A 17,131-nucleotide genomic window follows, 5' to 3' on the forward strand; every position below is an offset into this window, starting at 1 on the left:
CACTTAACAGAAATGTGTGGTATATTCCCATGAGAAAAGTTTTGTTTCATTTACTGTATATTAGTACAGAACTCATTCATTGCCTGACATGTAATTGTTCTGTAAATATTTATAAATTTTTTCTTTTTTTAATGTGGATAATATGTTAATTTTATTTATTTATTTATTTTTTTACAACTTTATTTGAAAAAACAAAAATAAATGTACAGATTTTAAGCATTTTTTGCATAAAAGTATACGATATATTTTTGTCAATACTTGTTTTTTTTTTTAAAGGTTTGATAGTGTGATTAAGATCTTACTAGTTACAATAAGCATAAAGTACATGTAAAAGAAGATGTAACCTGGAAATAGTCAAAGTTTTCTTGGTGTGTAAAGATTTTTTTTTCTTTTACAATGAGCAAACAGTACATGTAATACAGGGAGTAACCCGGAATTTGTCAATGTGTTCTTGGTGGGTAAGGATTGAGCAAAACTTTTTTTGTTGTTGTTTTGTTTTGTTTTCTTTTTTCTTGGACTTCAAACAGTCTGTGAGTTATTTCTGGGGCGGTGCGAGCCTCTGGGGTTAGCATCCCACTATCAGTGAATGCATATATGTCTGTTCTTTTGTGACTGCGTTATCTCACTCAGGATGATATTCTCTAGATTCAGCCATTTTCTTAAGAATTTGGTTAAGTCATTGTTTCTGGTGGCTGAGTAATATTTCATTGTGTAAATGTACCACAATTTTTGTATCCATTCATCTACTGAAGGACATCTGGGTTCTTTCCAGCTTATGGCTATTATAAATAGAGCTGCTAAGAACATTGTGGTGCACGTATCTTTGTTGTGTATTAAAGTGTCTCTGGGGTATATGCCCAGAAGTGGAATAGCTGGGTCTTCAGGTATTACTATGTCCAATTTTCTGAGGTATCACTAGACTGATTTCCAGAGTGGTTGTATAAGTTTACAACCCCACCAACAGTGGAGAACTGTTCCTCTTTCTATGAAACCTTGCCAACATCTGTTGTCATCTGTGTTTCGGATTTTGGCCAATCTGACTGGTGTAAGGTGGAATCTCAGGGTTGTTTTGATTTGCATTTCCCTGATGGCTAAGGATGTTGAGCACTTCTTAAGGTATTTCTCAGCCATTCTATATTCCTCAATTGAGAACGTTTTGTTTAGCTCTGTACCCCATTTTTTAATAGGGTTGTTTGATTCTCTGGTGTCTAGCTTTTTGAGTTCTTTGTATACCTTGGATATTAGGCCTCTATCTGATGTGGAGTTGGTAAAGATCTTTTCCCATTCTTTTGGCTGCTGTTTTGTTTTCTTGACAATAACCTTAGCCTTACAGAAACTTTGCAATCTCATTAAGTCCCATTTTTTAATCTTTGACCTTAGAACCTGAGCCACTGATGTTTTGTTCAGAAAATTTTCTACTGTGCCTATGTGTTCTAAGGTTTTCCCTACTTTCTCATCTAATAGTTTCAGTGTATCTGGTTTAATGTGGAGATCTTTGATCCACTTACACTTGAGCTTTGTACAGGGAGAAAAAAAAGGGCCTATTTTCATTCTTCTGCATACTGAGTGCCAGTTGGACCAGCACCATTTGTTGAATAGGCTGTCCTTTTTCCATTGAATGTTTACTGCTCCTTTGTCAAAAATCAGGTGACCGTATACATGAGGACTCATTTCAGGATCTTCTATTCTATTCCATTGATCCACATGCCTATTTCTGTACCAGTACCATGCAGTTTTCAGCACAATTGCCTTGTTATATAGCTTGAGGTCAGGGATAGTGATTCCCGCAGATGTTTTCTTGTTGTTGAGGATGGATTTCCCTATTCTAGCTCTTTTGTTGTTCCATATGAAATTGCACACTGATCTTTCCAACTCAATGATGAACTGGGTTGGGATTTTGATGGGTATTGCATTGAATCTATAGATTGCTTTTGGTAAGATGGCCATTTTTAAAATGTTGATATTTCTAATCCATGAGCATGGGAGATCTTTCCATTTTCTGATAACTTCCTGGATTTCCTTTGTTAGAGGTTTGAAGTTCTTGTCATACAGGTCCTTCACTTGCTTAGAGTCACACCAAGGTATTTTATAGTTTTTGTGAATATTGTGAAGAGTATTTTCTCCCTAATTTCTTTCTCCACATGTTTGTCTTTTGAGTATAGGAAGGCTACTGATTTGTTTGAAATAATTTTGTATCCAGCCACTTTGCTGAACTTGTTTATCAGCTGTAGGAGTTCTCTGGTGGAATTTTTGGGGTCACTTAAGTACACTATCATGTCATCTTCAAAGAGTGATGTTTTTATCTCTTCCTTTCCGCTTTGTATCCCCGTGATCTCCTTTTGCTGTCTAATTTCTCTAGCCAGGACTTCCAGTACTATCTTGAATAGGTAGGGGGAGAGTGGGCGCCTTGTCGAGTCCCTGATTATAGTGGGATTGCTTCAAGTTTCCCACCATTAAGTTTGATGTTGGCTGTTGGTTTGTTGTATATTGCTTTTATTATGTTTAGGTATGGACCTTGGATTCCTGTTCTTTCCAGGACTTTTAACATGAAGGGGTGTTGAATTTTGTCAAATGCTTTCTCAGCATCTAGTGAGATGACCATGTGAATTTGTTCATTGAGTTTGTTTATATGGTGGATTACATTGATGGATTTCCTTATATTAAACCATCCCTGCATCCCAGGGATGAAGCCTACTTAGTCATGGTGAATGATCGTTTTGATGTGTTCTTATACTCTTTCGCTTTCCTCTTGCCATTTTGTTGTCAGTGATATGTTCTTGCCTTTCCCTTGTATCTGGTCTGTGTCCCTGTATCTCCACTGGTCCAGGTGGCCGATGGGCCAAGCCCTGTACTGTGCCCCAAAATCGCCGGGTCAAAACAGAGGTTCCAATGCTGTGTCCCTGGTCCCTGGGTCAGGCAGAGTGGGGGCGTGCTTTCCGTGCACACTCCGCAGAGATCTCTCTGCTCCCTGGCTGCCTAGATCTCCTATTCACCAGTCTTTAAAACTTTAGGAACTCTAAATTTTTCTTATACTTTAGTTTTAACTATTCCTTTTAATTATTTAGCTAGTTAAGAATACGTTTATTTTTTTCACTTTACGTAAGTACTTCCTAACAAGACCCTTAATTTTTTTCAGAAATTGTCTTGTTATTTTTGGCTCAAAACATTTTCTAATTTTATTCTGAATTTTTTTTTGTGGAATGCACAGATGTTATTAAAATACCTTTCAAACTCTATCTAATAGAAATGTTCTTGTCTTCTAATTGAGTTCAGCCTATTTCCTAGCATATATTAATATCTTTAACATATATGAGGTTTTGAAATTAGCTTACTCTTTAAATACATAATTTCCATTGACTTTATATGTGTATTGTCTTCAGGTTGAAAATGAAAAAGAACTCAATGCTCTCAGCAGTTATATAATTTCATTATAATTCTTCACAAATCAAGTATTTCATAATTCCTCCTATACTGGTTGTGATAGATAGATAGATAGATAGATAGATAGGTAGATAGATAGATAGATAGATAAATGAGAGATAGATAGCAATGGCATACATAGAGACATTATAGTGTTTGAAGCAGAAAGATCTTAAGTTTAGTGACAGCCTGAACTCTGTAGTTAATTTGAGGCTAGTTTCTCAGCAATCTGTTATATGAAATGATTAATGAAATACAATGGAACCATAGGAAGCCAAAAAAGTAATTGTCTTTCTGCAGACCCTTTACATCAATTATATTAAATTAAGGATTTACAGATGTTAGATATACAAATCACTTTAGGGGATATTTCCAAAATTTTAGAAAAGTTATTCAAATGCTAAAGTAGCTAGTGGTTTTATGTTTTCTGAAAGTTTGTGATTTCACAGTTTATGTGAAGTTACATCAAATTAAGGTAACAAGTATGTTTGTATTACGAGGTATTATCTTGTACTTCAAGATCAGACACAGTATATGCCCAGAGTTGACCTCATTTTTTGTGCTATTTGTATATGGTGCACTTCTAACTAATGATGATGCTTCAAGAGTTGTAATTTCCTTTACCCATGATGTGATACATAGTCAAAGTTTATTTTATATTATCAATTCAAAAGGTAGATTTAAGCATAAACACCTAATTTTCAAAACTTCTGAAATCAGTTGCTATGGTGCATTGTTTTATAGTTTCTTTCAATTCTTCTAGATCAGAGTAGAACATCAAAGTTTATAGCACATGCAGGACAGTAACAGTACTCATATTTCTTCCAGCAGATTCTTGCCACTGTTTTTAACATAAAACATTCAAGACCAGTAGACTTGCAATGCATTAGAATATTTGGAGTGTATAATTGAAGCAAATAAGGCTATGGAAAAGCCGATACCACTTCTGTAGTTAGAACAAGGTCAAATATGGTTACTTTGTGTGTAGGGAGGCATTTGTAATGTTTTATTGGCCCTTTTTAGTAAGGAATTGAAAACATTTTTCATTTTCCTGTGCAGTATCTAGAATAAATTTAACTTCCACAGTTATATGTTTTCATATAATTAGGTTCACTAAAATTGTAAAAGCATTTAGTAATGTTATCATTCCCAAAATACACTGAGAAAATTTGGTGCCATATGCTTTTGCAATAATCTCATCACTTGAGATGTAAAGAAGGAGGATTTTAAGTTCAAATCCAGTCTCAGCTCTATAGCGAGTCTGAGAACACTCTGACCCCATATCAGAACAAACGTGTCCAATGCATATATCAGCTGCTCTGAGCATGGGAGGAAAAGGGGAATAGAAGGGTGAAGGGAGGGAGAGGAAGGAGAGGATAAGAAAAGACAGAAGGGGAGACAGGAGAAGAAAACACTGAGAACCTTTAGGAAGGGTTAACCCTTCACCATGGCTGTTTCATACAAAAGAACGTTTTATACATTTATGTTTTGTTTTTATATATTCAAATAACAGATATATGTATGACATAAAGAAAGTCTAGATCGATAATTTTGTTTGTAGATAAATGTATGTATGTGCACAGTGTATGTACATGTTCATGTGTGTATGCATGTGCAGATCTATGCATGTACATACATGTGCTGCATGAGTGGAGAGGCTGGAATTCGATGTTAGGCATCTTCCGCAATCACTCTTCAACTTATTATTTTAATACAGAGTCACTGGAGCTCTGCTATCACTATCAGGTTACGCTGTTGGACCAATGAACTCTAAGTATCCACTTGCCTTCATCGCCCTGTGCTAGGTGGTGGGAATTTTTGGTTTCTTTGGAGATTCAGCTGTGTCCTGTGATGCTTTTTCTAGAAGCTGTCTAATGAGTGGATAATTTTGTTGAAGTAGACATGTGGAAGGATGTTTTGCTGAGAACAGACACATGATATTTTTCTGGGAGCTACCTGGAAAAAGGAGATGTGAGGTTTTGCTAGACACTTGAAAGAACATGTGGTGATTGAAAGGGTATAAATAACCCAACAGAAAGTGGACTATCTTGTGTGGTATCGGTTCACTTTGTCACTCTTTGCTGATCATTGTTGTGATTTTATAAAGAGAAACATGCCAATAAAACGCTTGTTGCTGCCATAGACTCAGGCAGATTGGCAGAGCTGCACAGTTTCTTCTGGATTAAACTGTCATTGCCAATTCATGAATATTGGTTTGGATTGGATCAAGATTCTACTACTGATTTGTGGGAACTGGAATGTTGCTATCATGAAAATGAAGACTGTAATCTCCCACAAAGGATTACGTCTAAACAGGTCCACATCCTCCTTGGCCCTGTTAACATTTGAATTCCACTACCTCTAGGGAGCAATGGACTAGACAGAGGTTAAAGAATTCAGGATACCTTATTAAAGTAGGTTTTGAAAAAATATAGGGCTACACCAAACTTGTGTTATTTTCTTTTGGAATGCTTGATGGGGGTAAAACTCAAGTCCTCATATTTAAATTGCACACACTGTACGAGCCAGGTCATCCCACAACCGAATAACTTATCTGAAAGATTCCGTTTCTACTATAGTAGTTTGGAAGTTTAAACAAAGCAATGGGACATAAATCAAAGTACTTGATGCTAGAATCAACTTAGTACCAGTCCTGCAAAATTTGATGAACCCTAATCTAGTCCTGTTGGTAGGCTAACCTATGATAAGTACCACTAATATTTGTCCTTTAAGGGTTTACATGAAAATAAAAGAGAGATTTCATATCACACCAGTCAGAATGGCTAATATCAAAAACTCAGTTGACAGCAGATGCTGGTGAGGATGTGGAGACAGAGGAACACTCCTCCACTGTCGGTGGGGTTGTAAGCTGGTATAACCACTCTGGAAATCAATCTTGCAGCTCCTCAGAAAATTGGACACAGTACTACCTAAAGACCCAGTTATTCCACTTCTGGGCATATACCCTAGAGATGCTTCAACATACAATAAGAATACATGCACCACAACGTTCATATCAGCCCTATTTGTAATAGCCAGAAGCTGGAAATAACCCAGATGACCTTTAGTAGATGAATGGATACAAAAACTGTGGTATATTTACACAATGGAGTACTACTCAGCTATCAGAAACAATGACTTTATGAAATTCCTATGAAAATGAATGTATCTAGAGAATTTCATCCTGAGAAAGATAACCCAGTCACAAAAGAACAGACATAATATGCTGTCACTGATAATTGGATACTACCCCCAGAAAGCTCTGAATACCCCCAGAAACAGGTCATATAGGCCATATGAAGCTCAAGAAAACCAAAGGCCAAAAAGTGAAAGCTTCAGTCCTTCTTAGGAAAAAAAAAAGTGTATAGCACCCTCTCAGAGTGTGGTACACCTAGACCTTAAATCTTTAATAATCCAAGAGCTAAGAATATAGCCTTGTGGCAATTTTTGGTATTCAAATATCATCATGTTTAATCTATACATACCAAGAAAACTCTGACTGTTTCTGTGTTATATTCTGTTCTACAAGTACTTTATGTTTATGGTAACTAGTGGGATTTCAATGCATGCTATCAAACCTCTGAAAGAATTAAGTACTGTCAAATATATATTCATATAGTGTTATGCCAAAATGCTTTTAAAAATCTGTACATGTATCTCTCTTTTTAAAATAAAGTTGTAAGAGAAAAAAGTCCCATGTAACAATTGGTTCTGATACTAACATTCTGATATTGAATGTACAAGTTTGGTTTCAAGAAGCAGATATGTGGTAGTTCTAGTGCAAAAGTGATTTCAGTAGAATGCCCTATAAACCTTCAGTTGAACAGTCTATATTCACCTCATTTACAGCGCGACGAAGCAAACTTAGATCATGTCACACAATGAAACAGAATCACCTCACTGAGGACAGATGGGCCTCTTGACTAAGGGCTTTTTAATAGGTACTGTATTATATGAGGTGAACCCAAACGACAGCTCTACACAGTTACTCTGTATATAGTGTGGTAGAAGATTTCCTTATTTTAATACATATTGAGAACATTATTTTATTTTCTTTTTCAACATATTATGCCTGATTATACATGTAAATAAATGCCAGCATTTAAAACAATTTATGAAAGTATGCATGCTCATCAATCCATATAAATGGGAGCTTGGCCTCTTTTTTCAAAGACATTGTTTCAAATGGTAAATAGCTGTGCCTCTATCTACTTTCCAATTTAGCTCCAATTACCATATACCTTCATGCATACAAAAAGGGCTATCCATTAGGTTTTCATAAATGGTGTTCAAAGTTAAGTACTAAGAAGGAGAAAGGAGGCCATTTAAACAGTTAAATCAACACCACTGCCATCTACTACAGAGCTCTACCTAAAATGTATGTTTCAATGACAAATGCCAAGTAAAGACCACAAAAACCACTTTTACTTACCACAAATGAACGTGGTCTCATCTGAATTATCTGCGCAATCATTCACAAAGTCACAGAGTTTGTCCTTTTCAATGCAATGCTTGTTAGCACACATGAATTCATCAGTGGTACACTTTCTGTTTGTGCTAAGTAGCGGGGAGCAATTTTGAAAGGAAATATCATCAACTGCCACATCTCCTATGTAACTGACACCACGTTTTGCCCTAAAGATAATCTAAAAAGATAAAATAAATAAGAAAAGCCTATTAGCATTATGATGTCAAGAAGTTCAGAACTCAAGCAAACATGACATATCAAGCACATCTAGCTTGGCTCTCATAACAGTTAACTAATAATATAACTGCCCATTAGGAAGATAATGGCTCAGAGTGGTTGACCCCATATGCAGCCACCAAACCCAAGCACTATTGCTGATGCCAGGTAGTGCTTATTGGCAGGAGCCAGATATTGATGCCTCCTTGGAGGCTATGCCAGAGTCATACAGATACAGTTGAAGATGCTTGCAGATAACTATCAGAGAGAACACGGGGTCCCCAATAAAGGAGCTAGGAAAAGGACTGAGGGAGTGAGCAAAAAAAGGTCTGCAATCCTATGGGAAGAACAACATTAACAACCAACCAAACCCTCCAGAGTTCCCTGAGACTAAAACACCAACCGATGAGCACACATGGAGAGACCCATGGCTCCATTTGCATATGCAGCAGAGGATAGTATTGTCTGACATCAATGGGAGAAGAGGCCTTTGGTCCAGTAAAGGCTTGTTTCCCAGTGTATGGGAATGACAATGTGCTGAGAAGGAGAGGATGTTTTATACTGAGTGCCTGATAATATGAGAAAATAAATACCAGTGCCTAATATAAGTATGGTTAGCATTTAGTGCCTAAACCCTAGACAGGGCCTTACACCACTGTCTATTCCCTTTGCTAGCTTTGACATCAAACACAAGACTGCTTACTTCCAGAAACACACACACACACACACACAGACAGAGAGAGAGAGAGAGAGAGAGAGAGAGAGAGAGAGAGAGAGAGAGAGAGAAGTAGAAGAAGAAGAAAAAAAAGAAGTAAAAGAAGGAGGAGAAGAATAAGAAGAATCAGCATAGGCAGTAGTAGCAGAGAACCACCAGGCAGGTACTTCTATGTTTCAATGTTCCAATGTAAAAACTGGATATGAACTCATTACATTATAAATAGGGCTATATTGCTGTCAAAGTTAAGTGAGTACATACACTTAAATAGATGATAAAGTGATTAGTGCTCACACCTCTGCACATGTATGTTTGGCTGTATTTATATGTATATGTGTATGTGTATATATACCTGTATATTTATATATGATTGCTCTGGTTATCATACTAAAACATTGTGTTTAAATATAGGTCTCTCCCCCAAGAGAGTCTGCAGACTTCTCATGTTGCTTCAGCATATAAGTCAAGGTTACATATTCTCATCTTTCTGAGTCTAAAGGGAAAGGAATCATATGACTGAAGAATCATGAACATGTTTGCTCATCACTGGACCTTCTCAATGTATTTTTCACAGCAGATTCTCAAAGCATTGTTATTAATGGGAGGAGTGAGTCATAAGACAAAGCAAATATTTACCTGCTGTGCTGGTTGGAACATGAATGGTCCCCATAGACTCAAGTGTTTGAATGCTTGGTAATAGCCAGTTCCACTATTAGGAGGGGTGGCCTTGTTGAAGTAGGTTTGGTCTTGCTGGAGAAAGTGTGTCCCTGTGGAGGTGGGCTTCGAAGTTATATATATACTTACACTACATGTGTATGGTCTCCTGTTGCCTTGAGAACAAGATGTAGAACTCTCAGCACCTTCTCCAGAACCATGTCTGCCTGCACTCTGCCATGTTTGCCCACATGATGATAATGGACTAAAGCTTGACTATAAGCCAGCCCTAATTAGATGTCTTCTTTCCTAAGTGTTACTATGGTAATATTGCCCTGTCACAGCAATAAAACCTTAAGACGCATGCCATCCATTCCTAAAGATTCCATTAATATGAACCCAATATTAAACCAAAGTTCAAGGTGTAAAATTTTGAATCTTGGTAAAAAAAAACTATATATATATGTTTCTACATGCTATCATGTCACTTAATGTTCTTTGAACACAAATTTTCATATTCTATAGGTACAGAACTGATAAATATTTTAGCTGACTTGTAAACCTATATTTAACAGGAGTGTAGCCACTTAAGTATTCTTACTGAGATTTTTTTTTCTTCACTGAATGTCTGGTGAAATTGAATATCTAATATCCTTCTAATGATAAGTCTTATATTGAAAGTTATTAGTTTATTCTCAAACCTTTATTCCCTTAAATAAAACTTCCTGTCCATATACTAAACCATCACTAAATGCTTAATAAGGAAACCAGATAGTCATAAAGATAGAAAGAAATATAAGACACTTATTCCGCACTCCATGTAACAGTTCAGGAAATTGGGCATAGAGCACTATCAAGCCCTTAAACATGCACATAAGGCAGAGCTTAAATTATTGAGGAAAGCTGCTTTAACAGAAAGGGTCAGAGAGGTATTTGTTATGTCTGCACAACCACCATGCCTACTTGTGCTATATACACAAGACAGCAAATACAAAATTTAACAATGATCTTATTACCTGAGTATATTAAATTTCCTGGAACTCACCTCCACATACGTAAAAGAAAAAAGAAGAGAATATTCCGCTGCATGAATAGTATGGGCTCTTGCTTCATTTATCTTAATCATGAAGATTTTTTTATGTTAATTACCAAGAATTAAATTTAATTCAAATCCAAACTACAAATCTACTAATTCTTAATATGATCCCCAAATAGAAACAAATAGCAAATGCCTTTTCACATTTTTATTATTTTGAATATTGTAATCCTTTTTACTATTTTAAAATTTACATTATTGGTTTTCTAGATGCTAAAATCTAAATAAAGGCATGTGTGCCAACACTTGCTTACAAAAATATTTTAATTACACAAATTTATTTAGTATATAAAAAGGTTCAATGATAAATAAAGTTTCAAAGTGGGTTTCAAATTTACATTTGAAATGGCTGCATTAAAATCTCTGAATTTTGAATCTCAAAATTTAGGGAGATATTTTTTCAATATGAGAAGGTTGCTAGAGTTAGAGATGATTATTACTCAAGTTAAGTGTACCTAAAAGTGTAACTCTCTAATTGGGTGAAGTTATGGCTTTCTGAAATGGTACATTCTTTATGGAAAATGCCATATGGGGTGCTAAATATTCTGCATTCACACAGCACATCAAATTGGAAATGGGAAGACATGAAGATAATGAGAGGAAGAAATAAATTACTATTCTAAACAAAAATGAACAAAGCGCTTGTTTTCCAAAATCCCTTGGATTACAGACCTCCACGTATGAATGGATGCCTAAAAACACTTCTGCTTTCTTCCACTGTGGCCCTTGCTGTCCACTCTGAGCCCACACTTTGGAAATTGTACTGCCCGTCTTGATGAGTACCTGGAGAGAGAAAGCAAGTAATAGACTTTTAAATATTTAGGCTTTCAATATGTGGCATTTTTAGGTTTTTAAAACCTACATGTAGACCCTGAGAGAAAAATCTGAGGTACTTTTCCACTAGATATCTTAGTTTTCTACTGTGACCACAGAGCACTGTATCCCAGGGGGAATCTCACAAGCTCTATGTGGTGATGTGATATAGGTGTTCACGAGTCAATGAAATCCTAGGTATCCAGGCACCATTTAATACAGCTCTACTGGCTTTATGAAAAATGTGACAGCAGCAGCTGATATGTTATATATTAAATAATATATGGATGATTGAAAGGAAAAGTATTAAATTACCTACTAGAACAGTCTTTTGAGAATGATTTCTCTACCTAATTGGTTTTAGCAGACAGTCATGTCATAGGACAAGAGCAGCACAGGCAAATATGGCCTGTGAACAATTCCCTTTCTGTATGAGCTCCTTGTTCAATGCTATTGAAGTCAACAAAGACACGTTGTACTTGCTATAGTTTGTACTTTACTGTCCCCTAAAGGTACATGAAAATTGGCTTGGCTTATAAGTGGTGTCACTGGAATGAGTGAAAACCTAGGAGTACCTTTTAGGTCACTGAGTTTGTGACCTTATGAAGATCATGGGACTATCACCCATTCTCTTCCTCCTTTCTATTTAGGTTATAAAAGCTTTAGATCACCGTAAAGTCTTTCCATGGTGTGTTCCCTTACCACAAGCCCTCAAAGCATTGAAGTTAGTCGCCAAACCATACACTTCAAATTATAGCCTCAAATAAACCTTCCTTTTTTATAGATGAACTAAGGTCTTTGCTATAGTGATAACATAATACTGTACTCACTGTCAATGAGGATCTGGATTACTCTTATTAGACAATTACAACAATTATTGTGGCTCTGATTTTAAAATGATGCAAATTAAGCTATTAAGAGTATAACTTTCCATACATGCTGGTGAATATCTGTCATCCCAGCACTCAGGAGATTGAGGAAGGAAGATCACAAATAGGAGCACAGAAGAGACTACAAAAATGATTGAGACAGCCACTGGCAAGATAGTGAGGAACTATCTCCAACAAAAGCAAAAACAAGCATGAATACAAACACACACAGTCACATACATACATACATACATAGACATTCACATACACACACACACACACACACACACACACACAGGGAGAGAGAGAGAAAAAGAGGGAGAGAGTCAATCACATCATTATGATCAGCTGTAGAGTATTAAAATAAGTAATATGTTTTATTTTATAACATTAGTTTTTAAACTAAAAATTATAAAATTGACAAATATTTAAATCAGATTTGGGATCTGAACTCTTGTAAAAGAAAGTAACAGGCTAGTGAGGTGACTAAAAGGGTAAAAGTATTTGTTTTCACAAGAATGGCAACCATACTTTATTGCTCAGTTTCAGAGAAGAAGGTGATAAGTCATGAAAGTTTTTCTCTGATGTCCATATGTATGAACTTGCACAAACACACCATATACAAAACAACAGTAATAAATACGAATAATGTAATTAATGGTGTCATGGTTTACAGATTAAATTCACATAAATTAATTTTATACAACTAGTGTTATCATGGTAAAAATATTGCTAGAAATAATGGCATCAAATTCTTGGTCTATATATACCTAATTCTATACAGAAAAATCAAAAGACATAGTTATGATTAAAATAAATCCATTTCTAAAGCATGTTAAAAGAAAACTTAGAGAAACGGTTTTTGTTATTAATGCCAAATGAATGGAGAATTAACAACAGGTGACAACCTGTAAAGTGACACACTAATAACAAATCTGTAATGATATCATGTGTAATCATGAGCAAACACAAGAACTAATTATGTTTAATTATTAATTAATGTTTACTTATTTGATAATTGGTTACTTTTTAATCTGTACCACAAAATATATAATCCTCATATTACTAATGAAAACCTTAAATAATTTATAATGACTAGTTTTACTAAAATAAAGTTTGTGTATACATGTGGGGGATACATGCCTGTGAAGTCTTGTCTTTACTGTTCACCTTTGGTGTTTTGAGACAGGGTTTCTCACCAAACTCCAAGCTGGCCCAGAGATGGTACTGCAGGAGAGCTGCCAAACATGGCTTTTCTACATGGCTTCTGGTGGCCCAACTCAATTCCTTGTGTTTCTATGGCATAAATTTTATCCACTGATACTACTGCGAAGCAAAAGCTAATCATACTTTCATAAAAATGACATAACAGTGTTATGTCATTAAATAAATGCATATATATGCATGCAAACACACTTTTATGATACTGCTCACTAGAAGGCTAATCTGCCTTGTATTGTGACTTCCAGATTAATATTTTAATGGGATTCCTACATGTGTGAATGAGTTGGACTCCAATTCTTGTGCCTTCTCATGTGGTTTTATTCCTTCCGTTGGCCTTTCATGCCTAAAATTGATGGGGTAGTTTTTTGCTTTATTCTATTCTATTTTATTGTGTTATACTTATATTGATTTATGCATAATCATCAATATAAATTTAGCCACTAATGTAAAGGTTTACAACAGAACTGTCATTTTTGCCTGTTGGGAGCGAGAAAATCAGTTTTCTGTGATGAATGACAATACTGGGTATATCAACCATAGAATTTGAGTTCAGGGAACTGCCAAAGAGTGATGTACCCCAGGTAGTTATGTGTAAATTCTTTTATTTGAATATGGTTTGTTGTTGTTGTTTTGGTTTTCTTTTTGAGTGATGTTCCATTTTGTTTTCTAGGTTTGTGGCATTTTGTTGCTGCTTTGGGTTTTGGTTTGATTTTGAGAATAAACTTAAAGTGGGTTAGACAGGAGAAGAGGGCCTATACTAACTTGAAAGAGGAAAATATCATTAAATGAAAACATAATTTTATATAATAAAAATTTAAAAAAAAAGATCTGATGGCAAGAATAAACAGCGGTCATCTTCCACCATTAAAAAGAAAGACTTATCTATCATAAATAAGGTTAGAGTTACAAAGCTAAGCTAAATTTTCCATTAAAAATCCCGAATAATAGCATTTTAAAGTAAGATACATTTATACAGGTTTCAGAGAAAATTTTAATATTTCCTAGAAAGATCTAGAACAAAAGTGCCATAGATGTGAATCAATCATGCCTATTACAAAAATAAAATTAGAGCATTGAATAAATTATTGGAAAAGAAGTGGTGTAGCTTGCCACAGTATGTTTCCTTCTCTTTTGAGAAAATCAACACAAGTAATATAGCTTCATCATACTGTAAATACAGAAATGCAGTCATCTTAGGAAGACAGATTAACAGTATTAAAAAGGAAAGACTTCATCTATAGATTGTTTTGATCAGTCCTGTTTTAAAACTATTCACTGTAACTAAGTCAGATATTTGAGGGTTAGTGTTAGGACATGGTTACATGGAAAATAACAAATAAGAAATAAAAATTAGCAAAATATAGAATGGTGATTCTATACAATTGAGCTAGATCAAAGTATAATCAACAAGTAATCTTACAAACTATTCTTTACCAAAGAACATCCAAAATGGAAGTTGGACATAGAGACACATAATTTGCTGGAACCAAACTCTCAGTTTTGGTCAGGTAAAAGTAATTAGACATGAACTAGAAGTAGTTAATTCCAAATATTACTCAGAATAAGAAGCTTTGATTGATTATTTTGTCAAGAAAAATAAAGAAAAGAATAAAAGAAAAATATAAAAATGTTTATAAAATTATTCAGCTTGTCAGAGAGATATGGTTTAGTCCTCAGACTGTCTTTTAACTAAATGTGAGACAGTTTAGGTGTCTGAAAAGTGTTAATTTAATAGGCCAACGTATTGGAAAACATAGGAGTATGTTATTTATACCTATATAAATAGATAGCATTGTAATTGTGTATTTTATATAAATATAAAATAGTTGAAAGGTTTCTGAGAATGTTTGATTTGAAACATGAAAAGAAACTGGAAATATAGATAGAATAATTGAGTTAAATAACACTTAGTCATAGTAAATTAGTTGGAGCAAAAAAAATATATACTACTACTAGAACCAAAGACTGCTTAATAAAATTGGTAAAAAGTAAAGTTTTGTAAGAGCTTGAGTATCAATAAAGTATACTCGGTAAAATAAAGTAGATAAAACAAACAAGACCAATAACCAATAGCATTTAGTGTTATAAAATCAGGTGAGATGAACCCATAGCAAAAACTGCACAGTGCAAAGTCAACCTGCACGACATTTTAAAAGAAGACTTAACTGTATAATTTTAAAATACTGTTGTCCTAGTTGTCTAGGAAAGGGTAAGAAAATGTTCATGTGAAAAGCAGTAGCAAAATGAGGATGGTACCTTGTAGTTTGTATTAAATCTTGATACACTGTGCAATTAAGCCAAAGTGGGATCGCTAAATACTGAGTATACTGAAGTTATATAACTGAAGTCTGGGAAACATGCATTGAGCTTTATAGTTTAAGGGTTATTTTTCTTTTTAAGGAAAAAATTGAAAAGAAATCTATTGGAAATATTGCATTTCCACATTCCACAGAAAACTTCAGATTGTAGCATTGCAAAAGAACATTTATCATGTAGTGCTCTCAACACTGATGGTGAACGTAGCATAGCACATCCCAGTGTAAAATAGCATCTCACAAAAGCCACAAGCTCAGGACAGGAAGAAGCAGGAAAAAGAAAATCATTTCCCAGCCACAAATGTCCAGCTCTGAAACAGCTTCTCCTACATCATCTCATGGTGATGCTAATGGTGTTTCACTTGATTTAATTACACTACAAATTATTCTATATGCATGTTCATAGAAACAGTTGCAAATAACAGCATTGACTCTACAGTACCTGGAGAGAACCCACTGTTGCACCATTCATATACGTCCAGAACACCAATGTACACCTTGGTCCCGTGAGTGAGATGACAGGAGTGACAATGTCAGCCAGGTCACCAAACTTCCCATTGGAACTGTCAGCATATAGGTACCAACCATCTGAGGTATTTCTATGAGGAAGAAAGACCATAATATACAGGAAGAAAAAATGAAAAAAACATGACATAATTTAACAAGTCTTTATTTTAAAACTATATGATCATTTCTTATAAGGATAATGTTTTATGGCATATTCACGTCTGTAACCTTCACCTGAAATAGTCCTGTGTTCTGATCCTAAATTAATGAGGTTGTACTGACACATAAGTAGGAATTATTGAGAACATCAAAGTGACCAAGTCGGTTAGAAAATGTTTGATTTTGTTCTAATGATATAACCAATATTCTGATGTACTTGTACAAAGTATCTTCTGTGCCTTAAATCAATGAGAACTGTGCAAGGAGGGAGAAAAGGCAAAAGCACCAAACTAGAGACCATAAATAACAGAGTCAGGTCCTGATATATGCAAAACTCGCAGTTCGAAAAGGCTTTTAGTTCATGTTCATGTCTTCATTATTAAGTTAGTTCATTTTCATGAAATTCTTAGGCAAATTGATGGAACTAGAAAATATCATTCTGAATGAGGTAACACAACCACAAAAGAACACACCAGGTATGCACTCACTGATAAGCAGATACTAGCCCAAAAAGCTCAGAATATCCAAAAAACAATCCACAGACCTTAGGAATCTCAAAAGGAAGGCCAGAATGTGGATGCCTCAGTCCTTCTTAGAGGTGAGAACAAAACACTCACAGGAGGAAATACAGGGACCAACAGAAGAGCAGGGACTGAAGAAAAGATCATTGAGAGA

General features: G+C 35.1%; 1 protein-coding gene across 1 annotated transcript in view; it reads right to left on the minus strand.

Moving 5' to 3' along the window:
* MALRD1 (MAM and LDL receptor class A domain containing 1) overlaps nt 1–17,131 on the minus strand; it is a gene marked incomplete at both ends in the record, with an annotated part of 691,362 nt that overhangs the window by 368,383 nt on the left and 305,848 nt on the right. The window contains 3 exons of the mRNA XM_080918486.1: nt 7,853–8,066; nt 11,242–11,352; nt 16,233–16,389. Of these exons, the coding sequence (XP_080774612.1) occupies nt 7,853–8,066; nt 11,242–11,352; nt 16,233–16,389 (482 nt within the window). The remainder of the gene's footprint in view (nt 1–7,852; nt 8,067–11,241; nt 11,353–16,232; nt 16,390–17,131) is intronic.

This window comes from Micromys minutus (genome assembly GCF_963924665.1).
Source record: "Micromys minutus genome assembly, chromosome: 6".
NCBI lineage: Eukaryota > Metazoa > Chordata > Mammalia > Rodentia > Muridae > Micromys > Micromys minutus.